General features: G+C 39.0%; 1 protein-coding gene across 1 annotated transcript in view; it reads left to right on the top strand.

The window, feature by feature from the left end:
* LOC135476700 (calcium-transporting ATPase sarcoplasmic/endoplasmic reticulum type-like) overlaps positions 1-21231 on the top strand; it is a 61117-nt gene that overhangs the window by 17977 nt on the left and 21909 nt on the right. The window contains exons 4-8 of the mRNA XM_064756813.1: positions 12391-12495; positions 15344-15482; positions 17288-17368; positions 18122-18207; positions 18666-18732. Of these exons, the coding sequence (XP_064612883.1) occupies positions 12391-12495; positions 15344-15482; positions 17288-17368; positions 18122-18207; positions 18666-18732 (478 nt within the window). The remainder of the gene's footprint in view (positions 1-12390; positions 12496-15343; positions 15483-17287; positions 17369-18121; positions 18208-18665; positions 18733-21231) is intronic.

Below are 21231 nucleotides of genomic sequence, written 5' to 3'. Positions count from 1 at the left end.
CCATTTTGAGAAGTTTCTGGTGCTTCTCGTTTTAGCTCACCCTGGATTGCATTTATCATTGATTACAGAAGAAGATGCCCAGGATTGTGGAATGTTGCTTTCCAGTTGCATATGCAGTTGACTTTGCCGCTTGACCTTTTGCCAATTTCAAGATGTTGCTGGCAGGGCTGTCTTTTTTTTGTGCAGTTTGTCTTCCTCTTGCCACATTTCTTGATAAAAACGGCAGTAGTTAGAACAAACATTACGCAAAGCAATTTGTCTTGAGCAGATTGTGAATTGTGGTTTCTTCATGAAAGGTCTAGCTGTTAGAGCTTTGAGCAGAGTCTTTGACCAGATTGCATAGAGCTGGGACTGACAAGGATTATGCGCCCCTCTAAACATCCTCCAGATGCTACGTGTTTCTCTGCCAGTCTCGATTGTGATGGTTTTATATTAGCCTGTGACATGGTTAGCACCTTCTAGATTTCCCCTCTATGCCATCGCATCCGTTGTTCAGACGGGCACATTTTCCCTCGCTTATCATCGGTATGGCTCTGAAATCTGCTTTATCAAGAGGGAACTGTCGATATATATACAGGTGCTGTGTGCCGGAGAAACTTCTGGCATCCCCCCAACTCTGCCACAGTGTTATCAGACCCCACTGCCAAAGAGCAGAGGAACAGTCTGGATCTCCTTGTTCATCTTTGGATAGTCCTTGTGCAACTGTTCATGAGGATAAACCTTCATGTAATTCCAATAGTGAGAGAAAGGAAATTTCTTCTCACACCAGTGCTACCTGTATTGTATCGACTCTGTCCCACTGTAAACATAGGCTACATCATCTAACTTGCATCAGGACTAGACATCTTCTTCGTTTCGATTCCTTTTGACTGTTGGGGATCATATTGCATGCATTTGTGATTGAAGGGAATTGATTTCCCTGAGGTTTCATGGAGCTGTTACCATCGTATGCTAAAGACTAGATCTAGGTGAACCTTTCACTGAAGCAGTTTTCATTGATGAGTGAGCGCGCGCCAGTCAGGTTTAGGTCATTAATCAATATAATTGATTTGCAATTATTTAATTCTTTTTTTATAGTTGAATCAACCTTATGCAGTCGTAATTGTCTCAGAAGAAAAAGCGTGGAAAGTTTTATGAGGAGAAAGACTCCGTATGTGTGCATGTGTGTTCACATTGGTGAACACGCAGCACTTCTAAGGCTTGTTTTCAGAGTTGCCTATGCATAAAGCGCTGTTGTCTGATGTATCCGAATTACATCAGGGACTATTGACACTGCACTGTTCAGGAAGATTTCCAGTGTTTACATTGTATATCCCCAGGTTGTAGAAGGACATTTGTGTTCAGGTTTCCAGGTCATGCTAGTTCATCCTCTTGTGCAGGCCTAAGGTTTTACAAATTACCGTGGGCCTACATGTAAACAGGCTCCTGTACAGTTTTAACAAAGTGGTACTTGTACAGGGATGCACATATACACCTTTACCAAAACAACATACGATTTTCTGTCTTTTCAAATTCCAGGGATGTGTTGCAGTAAGGCGACATAAATTTATATAGTTAATTTAAGGGACGAATAGTTCTTCTTCATTGTCAGTAGAGGGTATATAAATAAAACATAAAAAATCATCTAATTTGTGGAAGATATGGGCTGTCCCAGCAATTTTTCCTGTTGGAAACATTTCGTAATGGGCATAGTCTTGAAAAACAGGAAAGATCATAAAAATATCAACATCAGACAAATGAAAAAGGTGAATTTCCACTTTTATTTATTTTTATTTTTGGATGATTTAGAGTAGGCTTGCTCGTAAAACACAAATCAAAACAAAAGATTACAAACTTTGTGTTTTCATGAGACATGCATACATGTGCATGTAGGCAGATGAGATTTCATTTGTATTTTAGATTATTTGGAAATCTGCGAGTTGTCATTAGGCAAGTAGCTGGCTTGTTTTTAGCTCTGGCCACTTCATATCTATTTGAAGAGGAGATGGTTACCAGTGTCAAAATAATCAACTGATATCACCATGATGATAAAATTTAAAACTGTATGTTGTTTAGGATTTTGTAATAAAACTGTTTGGAATGGAAAACATGTTTCCATTTTGTATTTTTGAGAACAGCACAATCTTCCAGATACAGGTGCTATCACAACATTAATAAAAAGCAAATGGGACTGTAATTGATGATTTCCGCCGATATCAGACCACAATAAAACCCTTGCACCTGCCCTGACAAATTCATGCCCTCATTAAACAGCCTGCTGTGTACAGAGCTGTTCCACAGGTAGGCAATGTACAGTAACAACAACAGCTTGTTGGCTCGTGCATTTACATTTACCAGGTGTGAAGAACCATAGACGAGAACCATGCTTCTATACTGTAATAAATTGCAAGGCATGCTTAAAGTGAGTGCATGCCAGTGTAGATCACCATTTGAGTGCCAGAGCTGCTGGGAATTTCTAAGGGCCGTATATTGTTTGTAAAAATTGACTTCGCACACACCTGATCTTTGGCGACCATGTCCAACTATAGATCAGCATTTACATTACCTACAGAGCAGGTTGCCATGGTTATTCGAGATGGATTTTGGTTGAGAGCTTTTTGTGAGGCTCAGTGAGGGTAATGACAAGTAAGAGAACATGAAAAGTCTGCCAATCATTGGTCAGCTCTTCTGACATGCCCGATAATAATAAAAGCAATTCCATCTGGAACTAGCAGTGTGCAGGTTTACGTGTACTGGCACTTTGTCAGACCTCTAACCCTGGTCAGCTGTTCGTGTGTCTATCCACCACAGGAAAGAGAAAAAATAAAAAAGAGAGAAATGATCAAATTGCGGAAATATGACTCCCCTCTGGCCTTAGTTTGTTGGACACCAATTGATCTTGGCAGGCAGCTTGCTCCAGACCTAGACGTTTCTATTGATCTCGTACTAAGCCATTCTCTCATGGGTTAGCACGTGTGTATTGCGGGGAATCGATCCATTGTTTGATTTTTTTTTTTTTTTATATGAAGAGGAAAATGCAATTTATATATTATTTGCTGAAACAATTGATCCTTGTGCTTTTTTTGGTAGTGGAACTAGTACATGCACCTGAAGTTCTGAATGAAAATGAATACTAGAGTAGAACTGGGAAATGATTGGTTATTACAAAGCTCGTGAACATGTCATTGCTGCTGTATTTTTGGTCATCTGTGTTCAAAAACTGTATATCTTAGATGTTCACTTGACATCAGAGTAGATAATTGAAATCATTGGGTTGAATTGGTGTCATGGATTGTTTTTGGTGGTATCATTTTAAATTTTGTTATAATTTTTGTTTTTAACATTACCAACAGATTTGTAATATTAAATCCTCTTTAAACAGCTGTCCATGTGGTGGAATGATTAGAGTTTTGGAGTTAAGCCGTGCTGATCACCACCTTCCTTTCTTTTTGTAAGAATAAGTGAATTGACATTTATGACTGAGAAATGTAACCAAATTAATTTATTATATAAATAATAATAATAATTGACTTAAATCTTGTGTTCCTGCATGGCAGTAGAATTGTAGTCAGTCAGACGTTCTGATTTCTTCATTCATTGTGGTGTGAGGCATTAGTGTCATCTGGTTCACAAACTATTCCAGTGGGAGGTGCGATTCACAAACCTTGTGGAGATCATTTCCAGAGGGAGATAAATTTAGAGGGAATGATTAAATTGGCTATGGCACATATGGTGTAATGGCTGCCACCTGTCCAGGATGGATAAATCTGGTTGTCAGTCTTACCTGTTCCGTGCTCACCACACTCGGCCCACAAGTATACCTGCCAGATGTAACCACGGTTATTCCACGGCTGACAGTCAGATATTGGCAGTCTGTCGGTGCTCGTTTGGCTGGTGGTAGAGTTCTGATCCAGATGTTACCAATGTGTTTGCGAACACAAACTGGCAATCAAAGTTCTTCCAACCACAAAATCTGCCAAAGTTAACATTGCTGTAAACTCATTTTCCTTCCGTTTTCTAAAAACTTTCACGTGTCACTCTGAATGTATGCTTTCCGATCAGCTCGGATGTACATGTATCTCTTACTTTCAATATCTATTGGAAAAGCAGAAAATCTGGTTCAATGTAGAATGAAGTTTTTGTCCACTATCAAATCTTTGGCGGTTTCTGGTATCTTTGACATTTCTATCAGCTGTAGGGTTTAGGAACTTATGGTTTTTGCGTAAGGAGAGATCAGAGTTGTCTATTTCGTCTGGCAGTGGTAGTTGTGTGTGTATGTCGGCTGAAAAGTTATATAGGTGTGACTTTATAAACCGATATTAAAAAAGTAAGTTTGATTCATTTTAACCTCATTTGATGCAATTTAAATTCTTTGGCAAATTTTCTATAATTCTCAAAATTCATGTATTCAAGGTACATGTATGTTGTTTGGTTTTGCCATTTATTATCTTTTGGATGATGAGCACTACTCACATGGTTAAGGTGATCGCGTACAGTTACAGGTGTATATTTGAAACTGGGAATGTTGGAGATACAAGTACATCCGCCCTTAAAAACACCTGTGGGTTGGCTTATCATTTCCAGAAGTGTGTGGAATTTTCCAAGCATTTCTCCTAGACCACCTTTAAAAATTCCATCAGTTGTTTCAGGCATTTCTATAAAAATGAAGTCAACATCCAAGACCTGAAAAAGTGTGTGGATTTTATTATCAAATTGCACAGTTTAAAGGAAAATATATTGAAGTTGAAGTAACCCCTTCAAGATAAACAGCAGGAATCTACAGGATTTCAAGTTTATCTAATAGTGCATATACTCAATATTTTGTACTTTTAATATGAAATGAAATGCATTCAAATGTACAATTTATTGCACCTTTTATTTAAACTTTACATGTATATTTACCATCATGTACAGGTGAAATTTTTGTGAATGTAAATAATCCAGTTATCATGGATAGCACAATTATGTTATGATATTTTGATCTTTGCTGACTCCTCATGTTTTAAAGGGCTGCTCTTGTGGTTCACATAATATTGAAATATTGATCTTCCTGGCTCTTGATGTACAGTTTTTGCGATCTAGCTGTTCTGTTTGAAAGCGTTCACAGGAGGAAGAATTGGGGCTACATAGCATTCACACCTGAATTAAAATGATACCTTATATGAGTGTCATTACAAAACCAAGACATGTGGCATGGTGCTTTACATTTGCTGGTCTTCAGAAAAATTTCCTGTAAATCAGATGTTTTCTGAGCAGAGACAGTAAACTAGAGGAGTTAAATGTAGATTTGTGCGAGCTTCTGCCAGTTTTTATTTAGCCTTCAAGCCCAGGTGGCAAAATTGGAATGAACATTATGTATATGGATGATAGAAGACACTTTGTCATTTGCTGTGTTTTGTTACGTAATGAATTTTAGGACATTTGTCATTGTTTTTTTCTTATTTGTATTTCACTTTCTGACATACGTAGATGTTTTCTTTATAAGCCGTGCTTCATTGGAGAGATGTGGGGTTTTGCTTCTCGCCCTAAAGTGAGAACATATTGCAGTTGTCAGTTCTGTGACGAGGCTTAGTACGTCAATAAAATAAAAAAGAAAACAAACTCTGTATTTGGAGAAAATTTGCGTTTGCAATACTATTAAACCTTTTGACTCAGTTCTTGAATTTGATGCAGTGTTTGTGGCATTGTTTTGTTATTACCTGTACATGTATGTATGGTTCGATATAGAAAATAGAATTTAAATCTTGCGTTTATTTACTAAATGGAAAAAAAAAATACACACACAAATATGTTAGATGCAGTCTTGTTAAAGAGTTAGGCTTTGCATGTATAGCACATATAAATGTACATGTAGGTCTTGATGGTGGACCCAAGTTCCCAGGGTTTGGGCATCCCTCTTCTCAAACACTCTGTTAAAGCCTTGTTACAGGTAATTAATTGGCGAGAATTGATTCCGGAGGGGTTGGAGTTAGGAGAACTCTGACGTCAGCACCACCTTCAACTGGAACAGAGCCCATCTTTCTGACATGAAGTCAACATTATGTGCCAGGGCACTAGGGCAAGCCACCTCCCAAAATAACTTTTAGTATTATTTTCTTGTAAGACCTGAGTTCGTCAGCATTTTTTGTCTGAGAGATTGAGACTAGGCATAGACTAGTGTGTCTCAATGTGACTTGTTTCACTCTAGTGTGAAGAGCTGTTCAATAGGGCCACTACTCATCATTCTGTTCTTCTGGTCCCCAGAGTTCAGTACTTGTCTTTGCATTGCATATGGAATCCTTGCGATATCTCTACCCCCTCAGCCCCTTAATTGTATAATTGTACCTGCTGGAGCACAGGTACAAATTCTTTCAAAATAAAGAAGCAAAGTGAGTATACACTGTGCTTTTGTGCATACTTATATACTATATATATATATATATATACTGTATATCTGCTACTACTATGTTTATTTAGGAGTCCTTGGGGATTGCAGAATTTTTCTGCACACTGTCTTCTGCCTTCGCAACAGTCAGAGAAAAGAACTATATAAAAAGAATTGACCTACAAATGGAAATCTATTAGTAGAAGCATGGTAACCCTTGAGCACTTGCGGATATGATCATGTTCCTGTAAAGAAAACTTAAAAAGACATTCTTCTGGCCAACAAACATGTCCACAGTATGAGATGTCCAGGTACCTTTATAACTGTCTGTCAGTATGTGGTAAATTTTATACCCAGATAAACAGTTTTACTGACCTGCTTCAAAAGTCAGTGTTGCATTTTGACCTCTCTGATATTATGGCTGACCTACAATAGTTAACATCTAGAGAACAGTAGTGCTGTATGTATGTCTTCAGGATTGTGAGTGGCTTGGGGCTATTAAGGGCAGGTCATGGGGAACCTGCTGTAACAATGGTTCTGTGGTCATAAAACAGTAAGATAGGGGACAATAAAAAACTGTCTTCATCGCTGGCCTTGAGAAGGTGGGATACTGATGCAGAAGGTGATGTCTTTTATGAACTGGGGTTAAAGTCACCATGTTGGTACAAAATGCTTGTTGTTGTATCCCGAAGTACATGAGCACTTTTTATTGGTTCTAAGATACCTACTGGTGGTGATTTTTGCCTTGTCCTGAGTTCATACCACCAACTTACATGTACATATAGTATTAAAACATCCAGCTATTTATAGTCCCCTATTTTTTTGTAATCCCCATGTCTGTTCAAAATGACTGGATTTGTTGTCAAAATGTTCCCCAAAATAGATTCATTGCGTAGAAAATGAGTTTCCACATACTAACTCGTTGAATAGTGTAGTGAGATCTTGCAGCGAATTTGGTGAAGACCAATGCTGAACTGTTGTCTTTGTGCTTTGAATTGAAAATCAGGTTTGAGAAGATTGAAAGGTTTTTCATGTAATTCGATGTACGCTGATACAACTGGCACTGACGCTGACATTATCAAGTCCTTTTAATAGAGGAATAGAAGGAGGTATGCTGAATCATTCTTGACAGGAGTCCTTGGGGATCTATACTTCCGCAAAGAATGTACAGTACATGTACATCATACAAAACACGGTTCATTGCAGTACATGTACATCATACAAAACATGGTTCATTACAGTACATGTACATCATACAAAACACGGTTCATTACAGTGCATGTACATCATACAAAACACGGTTCATTACAGTACATGTACATCATACAAAACATGGTTCATTACAGTACATGTACATCATACAAAACATGGTTCATTACAGTACATGTAAATCATACAAAACATGGTTCATTACAGTGCATATACATCATACAAAACACGGTTCATTACAGTGCATGTACATCATACAAAACATGGTTCATTACAGTGCATGTACATCATACAAAACATGGTTCATTACAGTACATGTACATCATACAAAACATGGTTCATTACAGTGCATATACATCATACAAAACATGGTTCATTACAGTGCATGTACATCATACAAAACATGGTTCATTACAGTGCATGTACATCATACAAAACACGGTTCATTACAGTACATGTACATCATACAAAACATGGTTCATTACAGTACATGTACACCTTGCAGTTATGTTAATAGTTAATAAACTTGTGGAGATCATGAGAACTGCAAATGGACATGTTGTGTCAGGTGTACATGGTAATACTTGCTGACCAAGTGTTTCAAATGTAATGCGATGGTGTGCTCCGCTGCTGATGCATGTACAGTGAATCACTTATAATTTATTATTTCATAAAAGTTTTTACCTACTAGGTGCCCTTCTGTGCGAACTGTATAGAAGTTTGATATACATTATGCTTATATGTATGAAAGCTGTAACCGGTAGAGCCTGGTGACACTGTCTGGACTGGCCTATCACCATCGACACTTCCCAACAAACCCTGTCAAGTTATGATCACAGACCATGCACTACATATACGGCACTATGTACAGTTACCTGACATGCGGAGGAATCAATATCTATCTAAAGGGGATGGAGGGTGTATTCAATTATTATTCACAGATTTGTCTTGATTTGGCCGACATCAGTATTGCCAGTATCCAGGATTATATGGAGATGGAGTTGATAACGATCTCATGGTGTTACTAATGATGTGGCTCAAGATGGGAATAGATAAAGTTAATAGACTGATACGATATTAGAGAGGAAGAAAATGCTAGGCAATGTGCAATTTTGTAATGTTTAAGCATTTACCTGAACACTTAGAATAAAACCCAAGTAGAAAGCCAAAATAAATTGACAAGAGGCGGCATGTAACGGGTATTACATTTGCCAACTCTCTCACTGTCGTTGTGCTATAGCTTTACACTGTATGCTTTGGTCTTTTGTATTCACAAAATGGCGAAAAGAGCTTTTAAACTTGAAAAATATACATGCTTTTGAAATTGAGATAAACCTGCACATGTATGATGTAGTTAATTTTAGATATGAAGGAGTCTGGAAAGCTTCACTATTTAGTGTTGTCTTGAAGATTTTTAGTCCAAGATCTCGGGTATTGTTCTAAGGAAGTGTGCTAATCTTGGTTACTAGTGGCGAAATGTAACTCTTCGTATCGACCAACACGAAGGGTTAGGAGAGTTCCAGAGAATAACTGCTTCTAATGTGTTGGATTGACAGTAAGCCATATTTACCGCATCTTCACACACGCATTAAATCTTCCCTATCGTAAATCGATGTCAACCCAGTGGTCCCCATAATCCACTAACCTGTTCTGAGTCTCACCGAACCAAAAATGATCCATGACAACCACACAAATTCAAACATTTTCAGACACTACACCTACTGTGGCCTCCATCTTGTTCTGACAGTCGTACATACAAGTCATGTGATGGAGCCCAGAAAAAAAAATAAGGCTGTTCAAGACAGATAAAACCTGTGCTAATCATTATAGTAACACTAAGCAAGTCTAGTCATCCTTTTGGCTGGTTTACTCCCCCTGTTGTCAGATGGCGCTACAGTCTCGTTCGTGCTTGAGATGGATCATTATGGATACAGACGGCTTTCAACCACAGTAGATGTACTGTCTGTAAATGTATTTAATTTGTGAATTTGTGCGGTTGTCATGGATCGTTTTTGGTTTGGCAATTCCGCAACTACTTGATTACTATCTTACTGTTCTATGGCGACTGTTGTTTTTTATTGGAATCAGACTATGTTACTGGAGGTTTAACTTCTCCCCGTTCAAGGACTGGATTCTGGAATTACTGAAGTTTGAGAAAAAACACCTTTGTGTGAAATTAGAAAAAAAAATCAGAAGAAAACGAAAGTAGGGTGAAAACATGGATATGGATATGGAGGGTGAACTTTCAGGCTATTTCATAATGACGACAACAATAACATTTTCTTCTCTTCCCTGATATATGTGCCCAGGGATCGGAGATGGACATTTATGTCTCTTATCTATCATCTGGTGTGTGGTAAAGTGGAAGCTCCTGTGTACGTCTGTGAGTGGACGGTGGTGCAAGACCACGTGGCAGATGTACTGTGTATAATAACAGCATTAAGCGCTGTTCAAGTCTACCAGGGATTTGCTACAGTTAGATAAATGTACATGCACTGTTAGTAGAAGTAGTTTTGAGTCTGCCTAATTTGGGTGAATGTGCAGAGGGCATGGTGAAGATGTGGGCCACAGTAGCCTTGTTGTAGTGATCAGAGGTATAGGTGTCTGGTTACAGGAGAACTGTTTCCCTGTGGCTTCTGCTACACCCCCTATAATGCCATCTCCCCCACCCTCGATCTCTCTCAACCCTATACACAAGCTATTACTTCCTTCTGCAATCTGCCTGCATGCGGTCCCTAATGAAAACGTGCCCTGTTTTATTTTTATGTAGGTGAGCCTGTTTTATACCTGAACAGGATTTATTTCAGAATTTTCCCATTTATGAATTGATGGGCTTTCAGTGTTAAGGTCATAGGAAGCGCTGTTATCTCACTTGGCCATTTGAGGGTCATGCCTGGATCTTATGGAATATCCTGCATACTGCCAGCTGAGCTGGGTTACTGCCCAGGGAATTCCCCACCAGTTATATGGGGTCTCCCTCAGTGCAGTGATTTATGTTCCGATGAAGTACTTGCCACAGTCTGTGACTGCCCATTACCTGTACAAGCCAATAAACATGAGCAGCAAGCAGCCTTGTTGGCTAGATTGTACACCGAAGTTTTTGGTCTGGATTCATTGGGGTTTTTTTGCACATCAGTAAATATCAAGAACATCCACATGTAAGTTGACCTACAAAATCAGTGATGTTACATATGTACGTACCATACACATATTCTTTCTCAGTTCTAGTTACTAATTCTCGCTTGTCAAAATAGAGCTAGGCCTAAATGTACATGTGAAATAGAGTTCATTTGTGCATGTGAGATGTCTTCTGGTTCAACTGTTTTTTTAAAGGAGAAAAAAAAAACTTAAAAACATGACACTATAGGCTGAAAAGAGCACGTTTTTCTATCTGATATTGCCTGCTGCATAATTTTGCCATTTTTCCTCGGCATACATGTAAAGCCTGAAAACAGCAAGGCTGGCATAAATCACTGAGTCGATCACGTCCTCCATCTTTAACACCTTAATTTATGCTGGGTGTGTTTTGCCTCTCAGCCAATGAGAGTCATTAAAACTGCCGGCTTGTTCGTTTAAACTCGGAACCCCTGTCAAACATTCCGGTTTACCGATTGTCAAGCGGAAAACGAACTGTACTGTTCGCTATCTTCAGGGAAGAAGAGTTCTATTGGAAATGTACGAACTGCACTTCGGCAGTTTCCAACGGCAATTCTCCTTCTAACACAGAAGACTTCAGGACTAGTTCTTAGGCAAAATGGAGTCGCCCACAGTGGATTTTGGCGCTGACTTTATTTATAATTTATCAACTTGAGGTACATATGAGAATTTTTTTATGGCATGCACCTGCAAAGAAAAGCATGCTCTTTTCAGTGGTATTTGATTGATATTTAAATTTTCTTCTTTCAAATGAGAAGCCAATTAATGAGCACCATAAGTACTGAACCACATGAAGTAAGCACTCGTGACTTGTTCGTTCAGACTCCATGTGTAGATCTGCTCATTTGGATCACAGGCTTGTTTATCTCTGCTGGAGGCAGGCTTCTTATCACATGCTTACCCAGGGTAGAAGCAAAACTTTGCTACAAAGCTTCCATTGTGATTAGGGATGACACGCTTGTTTGTGGAGTTGTAACTTTGAGAATTCTGTGTTAGCTCGGCTTTGTACAGGTATCATGACGTGTGAAAGTTGAGGGCCAATTTTGTTGTGTGTCAGTGAAAATATAATTTTACCTTAATAGTTTGGCGGTCTTGAATGGTGGAAAATGTTTCTCCAATTAAAAAGTTCTTGGGCATGGTATTTAATGACAGGCAGATAAATTACATGTAGCTGTAGGAGGTCTGTGATAACCCAGAGACTCATTCTGGAAAGTCCTGACAATTTGACTGATATGTGGAGAACAGATAAGACAAGGTATCGGCACATTGCCATATCCATGTGCTGCTACCTGTAGCTTTTGGCATTGCATGCAAGTATAGAAAATTTGTACATTGTTATTTGAGCTGTTATTCCTGTCAAAACACAACATAATGCTGTGTTGATGCTAATTTCCCTCTGGTGTTAAGGTAAAAAAATATGTAAAGCATCTATATTATATTAATGTTAAAGGACATGCACATTGTCCTTATCCTCCTGCATATTTCCAGGCTTGACGGAACATACAGTGCTTGTTTTAGCTTTGTATGTATGTACACGTACCAGTATGGCTGCCATAAAACTGTTCTCCTGTTGATTGATAAAGGCTTGATAGGCTGGTAACAGGTTGTAAGGAATAGCCCATGCACATTTGTTGTAATGAACATTTAATCAGTTTGTCTGTGTTTGTTTCTAATTTCTGCAGGTTTTAGCGTGGTTTGAAGAGAGTGAAGAACAGATCACAGCTTTTGTAGAGCCCTTTGTCATCCTCACAATTTTGATAGCTAATGCAGTGGTGGGAGTCTGGCAGGTAAGTGCAGCATCAAAGGGATCTGAAATGTGTACCTGGAATATGACAGTCATATTTATGTACAGGGATATATACATCGAAAAGATCGAAACCTGTAGGGTCTCACACTCTTGTCCTAGATCCTTGATAAGATGATAAATTAAAACGAACACAATCATAAAATTATACATTCATGCTCAAACTCCAAAGAATTGAAAAAAATAAATAACACAGTTAGTGTGAACATTTGTGTATTTTGCCTGAAAGACAAAACAGTACATGCAGATGCCAGACTTGAAGACAGCTGTAGCATCCTGGGACAGTACACAGAATGTGGCAAACTTATTGTGCATACATCGTACAACTAAAAAGTTAGGAATGGATTAAGGTACACGTCGTATTTTTATCGATATGATATATGGTGCTGGATGAATGTGCCACCAGAGCTACATTTCATTAATATCCGGTTATGTATGCTGGCCTTGGTTATGTAAATCCTAACTCCCACAATACCTGATAACATAACAGTGGAACATGGTCATAGCCTAATACAAGTAGTCAGATGGATTTAGGAAAATGCATAACTGTATTACCCATGAGGGGTGAGGGATTTGCAGCGGCCAGCAGATGTATCATGCAAGATACGACAGTATCACAGGATTGTGACAGGGCATTGGCAAGTTGAGGAGAACACATTTAGATTTCAGGTGCTCTTGACGTCACTTCATGTAAGCTTGTATGGTATAGCATGGAGTTGGCTGGAATCCCTCGCTGTCAAATGTTAGCTGATTGGGGCAGTTAAAAATACCCCTTGCCCGGCCCTGTCAGTTTACTAGGTTATGCCTTAGTGCAGCCTATTATACCCCATCTCCAACTCTCCAGGTGCCATGAGCCTGACGGTGCTGGTAGTTAAAGCTTCCGTAACGTCACGCATTCCAACGTTATGTGGAATTATCGTACTTATATACTGACAGGACTAGCTGTTATTGCATTTATCAGCTAAAATAAATGGTAGGCATAAATCCATAGCTTTTGATGATGGCATGTAAGCTTGCAGGGTTTTGATAGTTTCTGCCATTGTTATCTAATATTTATCATACCTCATGGACCACATGTACGTGTGTGTGGATCTCGTACGACAGCTTGCTGAATGTGTCGTCGTTGGAGGGATACTATAATATCCTCTCGTTGCATCTCACAATACCCCCTCGGCCTTCTTTTAGATTCAATTTATTGCCATGCCATCTTATTTCTGTATTGGCAAAATGTTATTATGTAGGTTATAAAGAAAGCCAGTCCAAAAATAAATCAGATTGAAATCCTAGATGAGCCATGAAAGGACGTAGTATTTGAAAAAAAAACTAAAAAAAAAAAAAACATGTAGAATTGTATTTAACATTAGTGTGTTTTTTGGGGTTTTTTTTTACCCTGTCTCTTTTTCCTTTCTCAGCTTGTCTGGGTGTTTACCACAAAACTGACTAGGATTATCCTATTTTTTAAGCTTTTTACATAGGAAATAGAAACTTGCAATGCTATTTTTGCATCATTTTAATTTGATTTAGGAGACAAAAACACATTGGTTGGGTTGGGTTGGCCAATTCCAGAGCTTCATAAAAAGTATTTTATCAATCTACACATAATGCCCTCAGAATATGTTTAAGGGTTGAGACTCTTACATGATTTTTTTCAAAATGGCCTTGAACGATTGTAAATGCCAGTATTTAATTAATGGAAAGTCTGTATGCATACATGGTAGAATTATCAAAGCATTTTACAGGATGGTAGGAATAAAAGTAGTATAACAGTCAGGTCTAAAAGATATTGGTGACATCCCGGTAGCAAACTTAAAGCCTTCACTAGCTGACCGCTAGCACACTTCTAGCCACCGCGAGCACACTTGTAGCCACCGCTAACACACTTGCAGCCACCACTAGCGCCTTTCTACGCTGTTGAGAGATCTTTCCTCAGCAGAAGGGCTACCCACACAGTATCTAGACATACAGACTAGAAGTGCTGTGGTATTTGAACAAAAGGAACAGCCAACAGTGATTTTACAGTCTGGCCCATACACTGTACATGTAGTCTTCCTGAATTGTGCATACATGTAAACCTGTCTCTCCATCAGTATCAGCATCATTACAGTATCTATTGGGCTAAATGTAAGTGTATACCCGCATGTGGTCACGCATATCAGAATACATTGGGAACTGTATATAATGACAGGAAAATGTTCATATACATGTATACATGACTTTGACCAGCAGCTTTTGTCTAGTTTCATATTCTGGTTGCTAAATGTCACTTTTATTAGCCGTTATTTCTGTACAGTGAAGACAGTTTAAAGCCTTATGCCAGTCTACATGCACATGCAGCAGTTATTCATGTAAATACACATGGGACATGATCTGGCAAAATCTTTTATGGCCAGGGTTATTTCTGTCCTGCTAAAGAATTAAAAAAAAGAAACTGACTTTGCGAAGTATTAGTGCTTGTATATAGCACTGATACTGTAGAGAAAGGAGTACAAGACATACTTTTGCACAACACTCTCACCTGAGTGAGCGTTTGTTACCGCTAAGAGATACAGGAAGTAATCGCTTAATCATGAAACATTCCTTCTTACTGCTGGATAACTGGTTGAGTCTGTGTTGATGTAGTGATCACCCGGGACCAATGGGGTACATGTAGGTGTTTTGATTCTAGCCCTTACTGGTTCAGCTGTGCGGCTAAGCTAGTGTCCGGGTGTCCAGTGGGCACATGGCGTCATATTACCTGTGCAAGTCTGACACTTACTGCTGAATGCTTCATTACGCTGTATCAGTTCACTATTCAGTATTTTAAAGCAATACCTCTCCTTTCTTTGTTATAGGAGCGAAATGCCGAAAGTGCGATTGAAGCGCTCAAAGAGTATGAGCCGGAGATTGCGAAGGTCATGCGACAAAATCACCGGGGCGTGCAGCGAATCAAGGCCAGAGACCTTGTCCCGGGTGATATCGTGGAAGTGTCGGGTAAGCCAAGCTTCATTTATGTCATGTAGGATTTATAGTTTACCCACCTTCTTTGATAATGTTTATGTGGGGTATTTCTAATGTAAAGAGGTCAGAATCCATCATTGTTGTTGAAGTAGATATGATGTAAGTAGATAAATGTGCACATTTTGCTGGAATCAAGTTTTTGCTGCCTTTAGTATTATTGCCAGCTTTGTATGAAAATTCTGAACTTTTTATGGAGAACTTGTTGAACCAAAGTCCATTATCAGAGTAGTCAAAAACATTTAATTAGTCATTCTGTTGAAAAATCACATTGAGGTCCCGTGGCTGAGGTTGAAAGCATGCCAGTACGGCGGAATAACTCGTCAGTGTGAGTTCAAGTCCAGCTCCAGCTGGCTTCCTCTCCGACCATACACAGGAAAGTCTGCCAACAACCTGTGGTTGGTTGCAGACTCTCCCCCCCCCCCCCCACCAGGCTCTGCTCGGTTTCCTCCTACCGTACTGCTAGTTGCCGTCGTATGAATGGAATATTGTTCAGTCCGTCCTAAAATACCAATCAAATAAATAAGCATCACTCCTTTGTGACATGTCCGTCTCATGAAAGTGAGCTTTTCCAAGGAGATCATGGTTTCTAAGAATATGTTTTCACTGCTGGCAGCAGTCTCCTTCTACCCATAAATTCAGCCCCCTTAAATGTTGATTACAAACCAGATTTTAGGGAATGGAATTCTGAATACAAGTTCATGCATGTTCTGTAGTTTAGTACACATATGTGATAGAGCTGAGCAGTCCCCCGTTCTGCATGTTAAACTGATTCTCGTTAATAATACTGGGAAAGTGCCCTGTAGAAATAATTTAGTTAACTGATATTACTGGCCCTACGTAAAGGTTGTATGTTCACAAAAATTGGCCCTTTGGATTAACCTCACACATTGGGAGTGCTGCATGATTTAGAAATCAATCCGGGGCTGTGTTCTACAGTAAAAGCCTTATTTTCTGGTCAACAACTTGTGAGTTTATGCCATTGCCTCGTCCTCGGGGGAGAAATCAGATTCTGTGCTGGGCAGGCTCTGTAAAATTAATGCTCTCGGGTTTAAAGCCCGATTTTTGTATGCACGTCTCAACCATGTAAAGGCGGCTTATAAATCACCGGTAGTGCTTCGTTTTGTTCGGGAGCAAATTGACATTTTCTGGCAAAAACCACTATAATTGGCAGACTCCATCATTCATTCTTGTTTTGCCAAGATTGGGAGGCCTTGTTCAGTGGTAGAGCATTCATGTTTGTATTATTTAAATAATTTAATAGCCATTTTTGTCTCAATAAAACCAACTTGTACATGTACAATATATTATTCCTCTTCCAGTATTTACATAATTTTCAGGATTTCAGGCATTTATTGGTTTTGAAAATCTACATGTAGGCATATTGGTACTATTTGGAGAATTTGTGTGTACATGTAAATTGTAAACTTTGTTCTTGCTTTAAAAGTGTGTATGAAATTTTTTTCTCGATTTACCTGGTAAAATGTTTCCGCTCATAAACTGTTGTATAAGTGAAATGTTCTTGGGATATGCTCATTATGCTGATCTAGTAAACAGGCATGAGGATTTTCAGCTGATTGTAAGGCAGATCGGCATTTTCAGTGTCTTGAATATTTGACCAAAATGGCCAAAGTGGATGCAGTATCAGTTAGTGGAGGAAAGTTCAGCTGATATTTCCAGGAAAAGATTCTCTTCCCAGTATAAATACATTTTGATTTAACCAGCGTTCATTGTACATGTAGTTTCTCTCCATTCTGTATTGTTCCTCTTGTCTGTTCCAGTTGGTGACAAAGTACCGGCAGATATCCGCCTCGTCCGTATCCATTCCACAACCCTTAGAGTTGACCAAGCCATCCTGACAGGTAAGTCGTCTGTCTCACCTCTCTTATACTCAAAACCACACTGTCCTCGTCTATGTGAAAGACGTGGATTCTTGAATGTAGTGTTAAACCCTCATCAGTATAAGTTAATAAGTTCATACAGGTTAGGAGTAAAGGAATTTTGAACTGTAGTTAGCAAAATTGCCAAAAAGGAAGCTGAACAGACTGTTAAATTAATTTTGGCCTACACGGAAGCTTGACCCAGCTCAACCCAACCGGACTGTTGCATGAGAAGTAATTGCTCAGGTATGCAAAATAACAACGCAACTCAGCTGGAGTCGTACTGAATTCGTTGAGTTTGTGCCATTTAGTGTTAAAGTCCTTTGGTCATCGGTGACGGGGACCAACAACGGACACCCAACTCAGCCCTGTCTGGAAGTCCCATGTATGCTGAGCTCAAAACTATAAGCATGAAAACAGTTTTGTTCACATTTCACTCCAGACATAAAAATTTTCAGGCTTTATCAAGATTTTAGGATTTTCTTTTTGCTAAATACAAGTTTTCTTGGAAATTATTCCCCGGGCACTGCCCTGTTTTCTCCCATTATAATGCTTCTCGCTGTCTTAGAAGTGAAATATTCTTGTGTTCAACGTAAAACACCAATCAGATAAAAAAATAAAATCCTTGGAAATTATAGGAAGTTTACTAAATTCTGCCTATAATTTGTTTATGTTTGGATTTTTACGGGTTCTCTGTTGTTATCTACTGATTGTTGTTGTTGTTGTCATCCGCAGGAGAGAGTGTGAGCGTGATGAAACACACAGATCCTATCCCAGACCCGCGAGCTGTCAACCAGGACAAGAAGAATGTTCTTTTCTCTGTAAGTATGCACTTATTACATGGTTCTACAGATTTACCAAACCAAGACTAACAGAACTGATTTGGGCTTATTTGAAGATGTGCCAGATGTACGAGTCAAGACTTCACCTTTCCGGAGAATTGTTCAGTTAATCCATTGTAAACATACACAACTTTGTCTGTAGCTGAGTTCACTCAGTGGGATTGGTCATATTGATTAGTCAAATGAAAATCAGATGCTATTTTATAATACACAGTGCATTTCTTGAATTCTAGAAACTGCACAAAATTAAATAAAAATGGCCTTGTTTTCATTTGATTAATTAAATTGGACCAGTCGACATGACAAAACGACATTTAGGCATCTGAAATGTTGTATTTTCTTTCTGATAAAGAGTGCTTCAGTCTTAAATTATGCAACCTGTGCAGATCTGCAGATTAATTCCTTCTCTAATTTGTATACTGTTTGTGTTGTGACAGGGCACAAACATTGCAGCTGGCAAATGCAGGGGCGTAGTGATTGGCACTGGTCTCAATACAGAAATTGGTGAGTGCTTTTTCCTTTGTTACATTCATCTTTGGACAAGTACATGATAAAGAAAATTTTTTCCTTTGTACTCTTTAGTTTTGTATATTTTTGCTGCCGAGATTGAGGTAGCTTTGTTAAACCATTTGTGAACTGCCGTTAACTATTACTATGAGGTCACACATATCCTGTGCGCGTTTGCTGGCTCAAAGGGTTAGCTCACTAATTGCCTGTGAATGTCAGACTTAAGACCAATGGCTTCTTAAGCTCCCATCTAATAAATATATCTCTCCTGTATGCTGCATGGGATTTGATACGTCAGGGACACTTTATTCCGATGTTCTCGAGTTCGAAATGGTACATGTAAGATATTAAAGATCCACTTATGTGAAGTGAACAGGTAGACAGTGGTACACCTTTTACTTGGAATTAGTTAATTGTTTACATGAGGAAGTCAGCTTTTGTCTGTAACCAGTTCCGTCTGGTAGAGAAGGTTTTCCTGTTTCATTGGCCACGAGACTTGAGCCTGTTCTGATTTCGGTCAGGCGTCTTGTGTGCAGGGTTTTTGATTGCCAGCGGATGTGGAGCTTCTACAGTTCCTGGCTGAAAACAAAACAAGAATTCAACATAATTCCATTTGTCTTTTTTTCCCCTGCTCAACTCAATTTGATGGTGTGTAATTGAACACAAAGAGAGATGTGAACTGTCTGTCTGAGAGAGATGCTGCTAGGTCTGGGATCATCAATGGCAGTAGCTCGAGGGATCACATCTCTCAATCCACGGCCACGGTTGTATAATGGCAATTCTGTATCCATTCTGCAGGCTAAAGCCGGTATTGTGAAGAGGCACTTAGTAAACAATTCTGCAGCTTCTCCACTGATATCAACTCCCGGTATACATCAATCCCTATCATCTGGGACTCTTCAAAAAATTTGGATTTGATACAAATTCGACATCTGATACCACTTTGTTTGCCTGGTAGAGTAGGGAGTGTTATTCTGAGAATTTTTCTCCTCTTTTTTTTTTTTGGTGTTTTTTAAAGAATCTCTTTGGTTGCCAGATGTTCCTTGTTGCATCAACAGAGGTGTTTTATGATCAGCAAGTCAAAAAGGGAAGTAGACCTATCAGATACCTCCTGGGGGGAACTCTGCCAAAAACAATCAATAGTGGAAAGAAAAACAAACCAGGCTGAGGAAAAAGCAACCGTGCCTGTATCCTCCATGTGATCTGTGGGATGTCCTGCCTTGAACACTTATCATTTCCCCTTGCTATAAACATGTTGGTGGATTCAGACTTGTACAGACTGTTTTGTACAAGTCTACTTTGGTAACTCTTGCATTCCTTATTCGTGCAGATTTATCCAGATTTTATAAATCCAGGTGTTTTCGATAGTGAAGTACCCCTCCAGGAATATGTATACACACATGCACATTTATACTCTCTGTATACTTAACCTTTGCTGAATAAAAAAAAGGTGGATGCTTTATTAAAACAACATGGTTAAAGTAAAAGAAACAAGAAACAAAATGGTCATGTGACAGAAGATATAGCCTTGATTAGGGCTCTCGGCTGAGTCTTATACAGGCCTTGTTTAAGGGGTGAGGAAAGTGACTCGTGTTCTACAAAGGCTCAGATTAAATTTAACTGATATTTTAAAATGTGTTTATGAAGCTTGTTCAGTGTTATGTTTTGAAGTCATAGGGGAGGGGGTGCGCTAAGCTCTCCCTGGGTTCCCAGTAAATTCATTGATGACATCATTTCAGACCAATGACAAAATGTGCATAAAATGAAGAGGGTAATGGAGACATAGAAATATACACCTAAAAAATAGAAAATTCATTTCCACTCAAACTGTAATCCCTCAAACTGTAATTTCCTGTTAATGTATTCTGTAAGACAAGGCGTTTGCCCTAGACTCTGCCTTGTTTCCTTCCACCGTAATGCCGATCATCAGAGTGTAAGTGAAATGTTGAGCCTGCGTAAAAGACCAGTCAAATACAGAAATAAGTACCCTAATTCTTTGACCTTTTCAGCTACCACTGTTACCAATATCTTGAAACATTCATAGGGAACTATGGGATGTAGAGAAATAATGTGAACAGTTTTGTGGAGCTTACATCTTTAGTGGTAGCAAGACAGACAAATCATTTTTGGCGTCATTGTCATAATAATAGTGTGCATAAGTTCCACTGGAAAAGTGTGCTTAAGAGGTTGGATAGGTTGAAAATTTACAGTAAGTAAGACAAGGAGATTGATCAGGTGTATGATACTGCCATTGTGGGTGGCATCATCAGGCCAGCATCTGTGGTAGTACTGCTAAAATATCTGCTGTGGCATGGGATGTAATGATGATCTAACTGAGGTACCCAGGGGAGTGATTGAAAGTGCAGGTCTGAGCTGATGTACAGGGTACATGTAGATCTACCAGGCTTCTTGTGTGGGAGTGGAGCGGGGAGAAAAGAGTGCGAGTTTAGCAGTTATGGACATGGCTAATAGGACTTCCATCGTGAACCAAGTGTC

The sequence above is a fragment of the Liolophura sinensis genome, chromosome 10 (assembly GCF_032854445.1).
Source record: "Liolophura sinensis isolate JHLJ2023 chromosome 10, CUHK_Ljap_v2, whole genome shotgun sequence".
NCBI lineage: Eukaryota > Metazoa > Mollusca > Polyplacophora > Chitonida > Chitonidae > Liolophura > Liolophura sinensis.
This window is presented reverse-complemented; position numbering and strand designations above follow the sequence as displayed.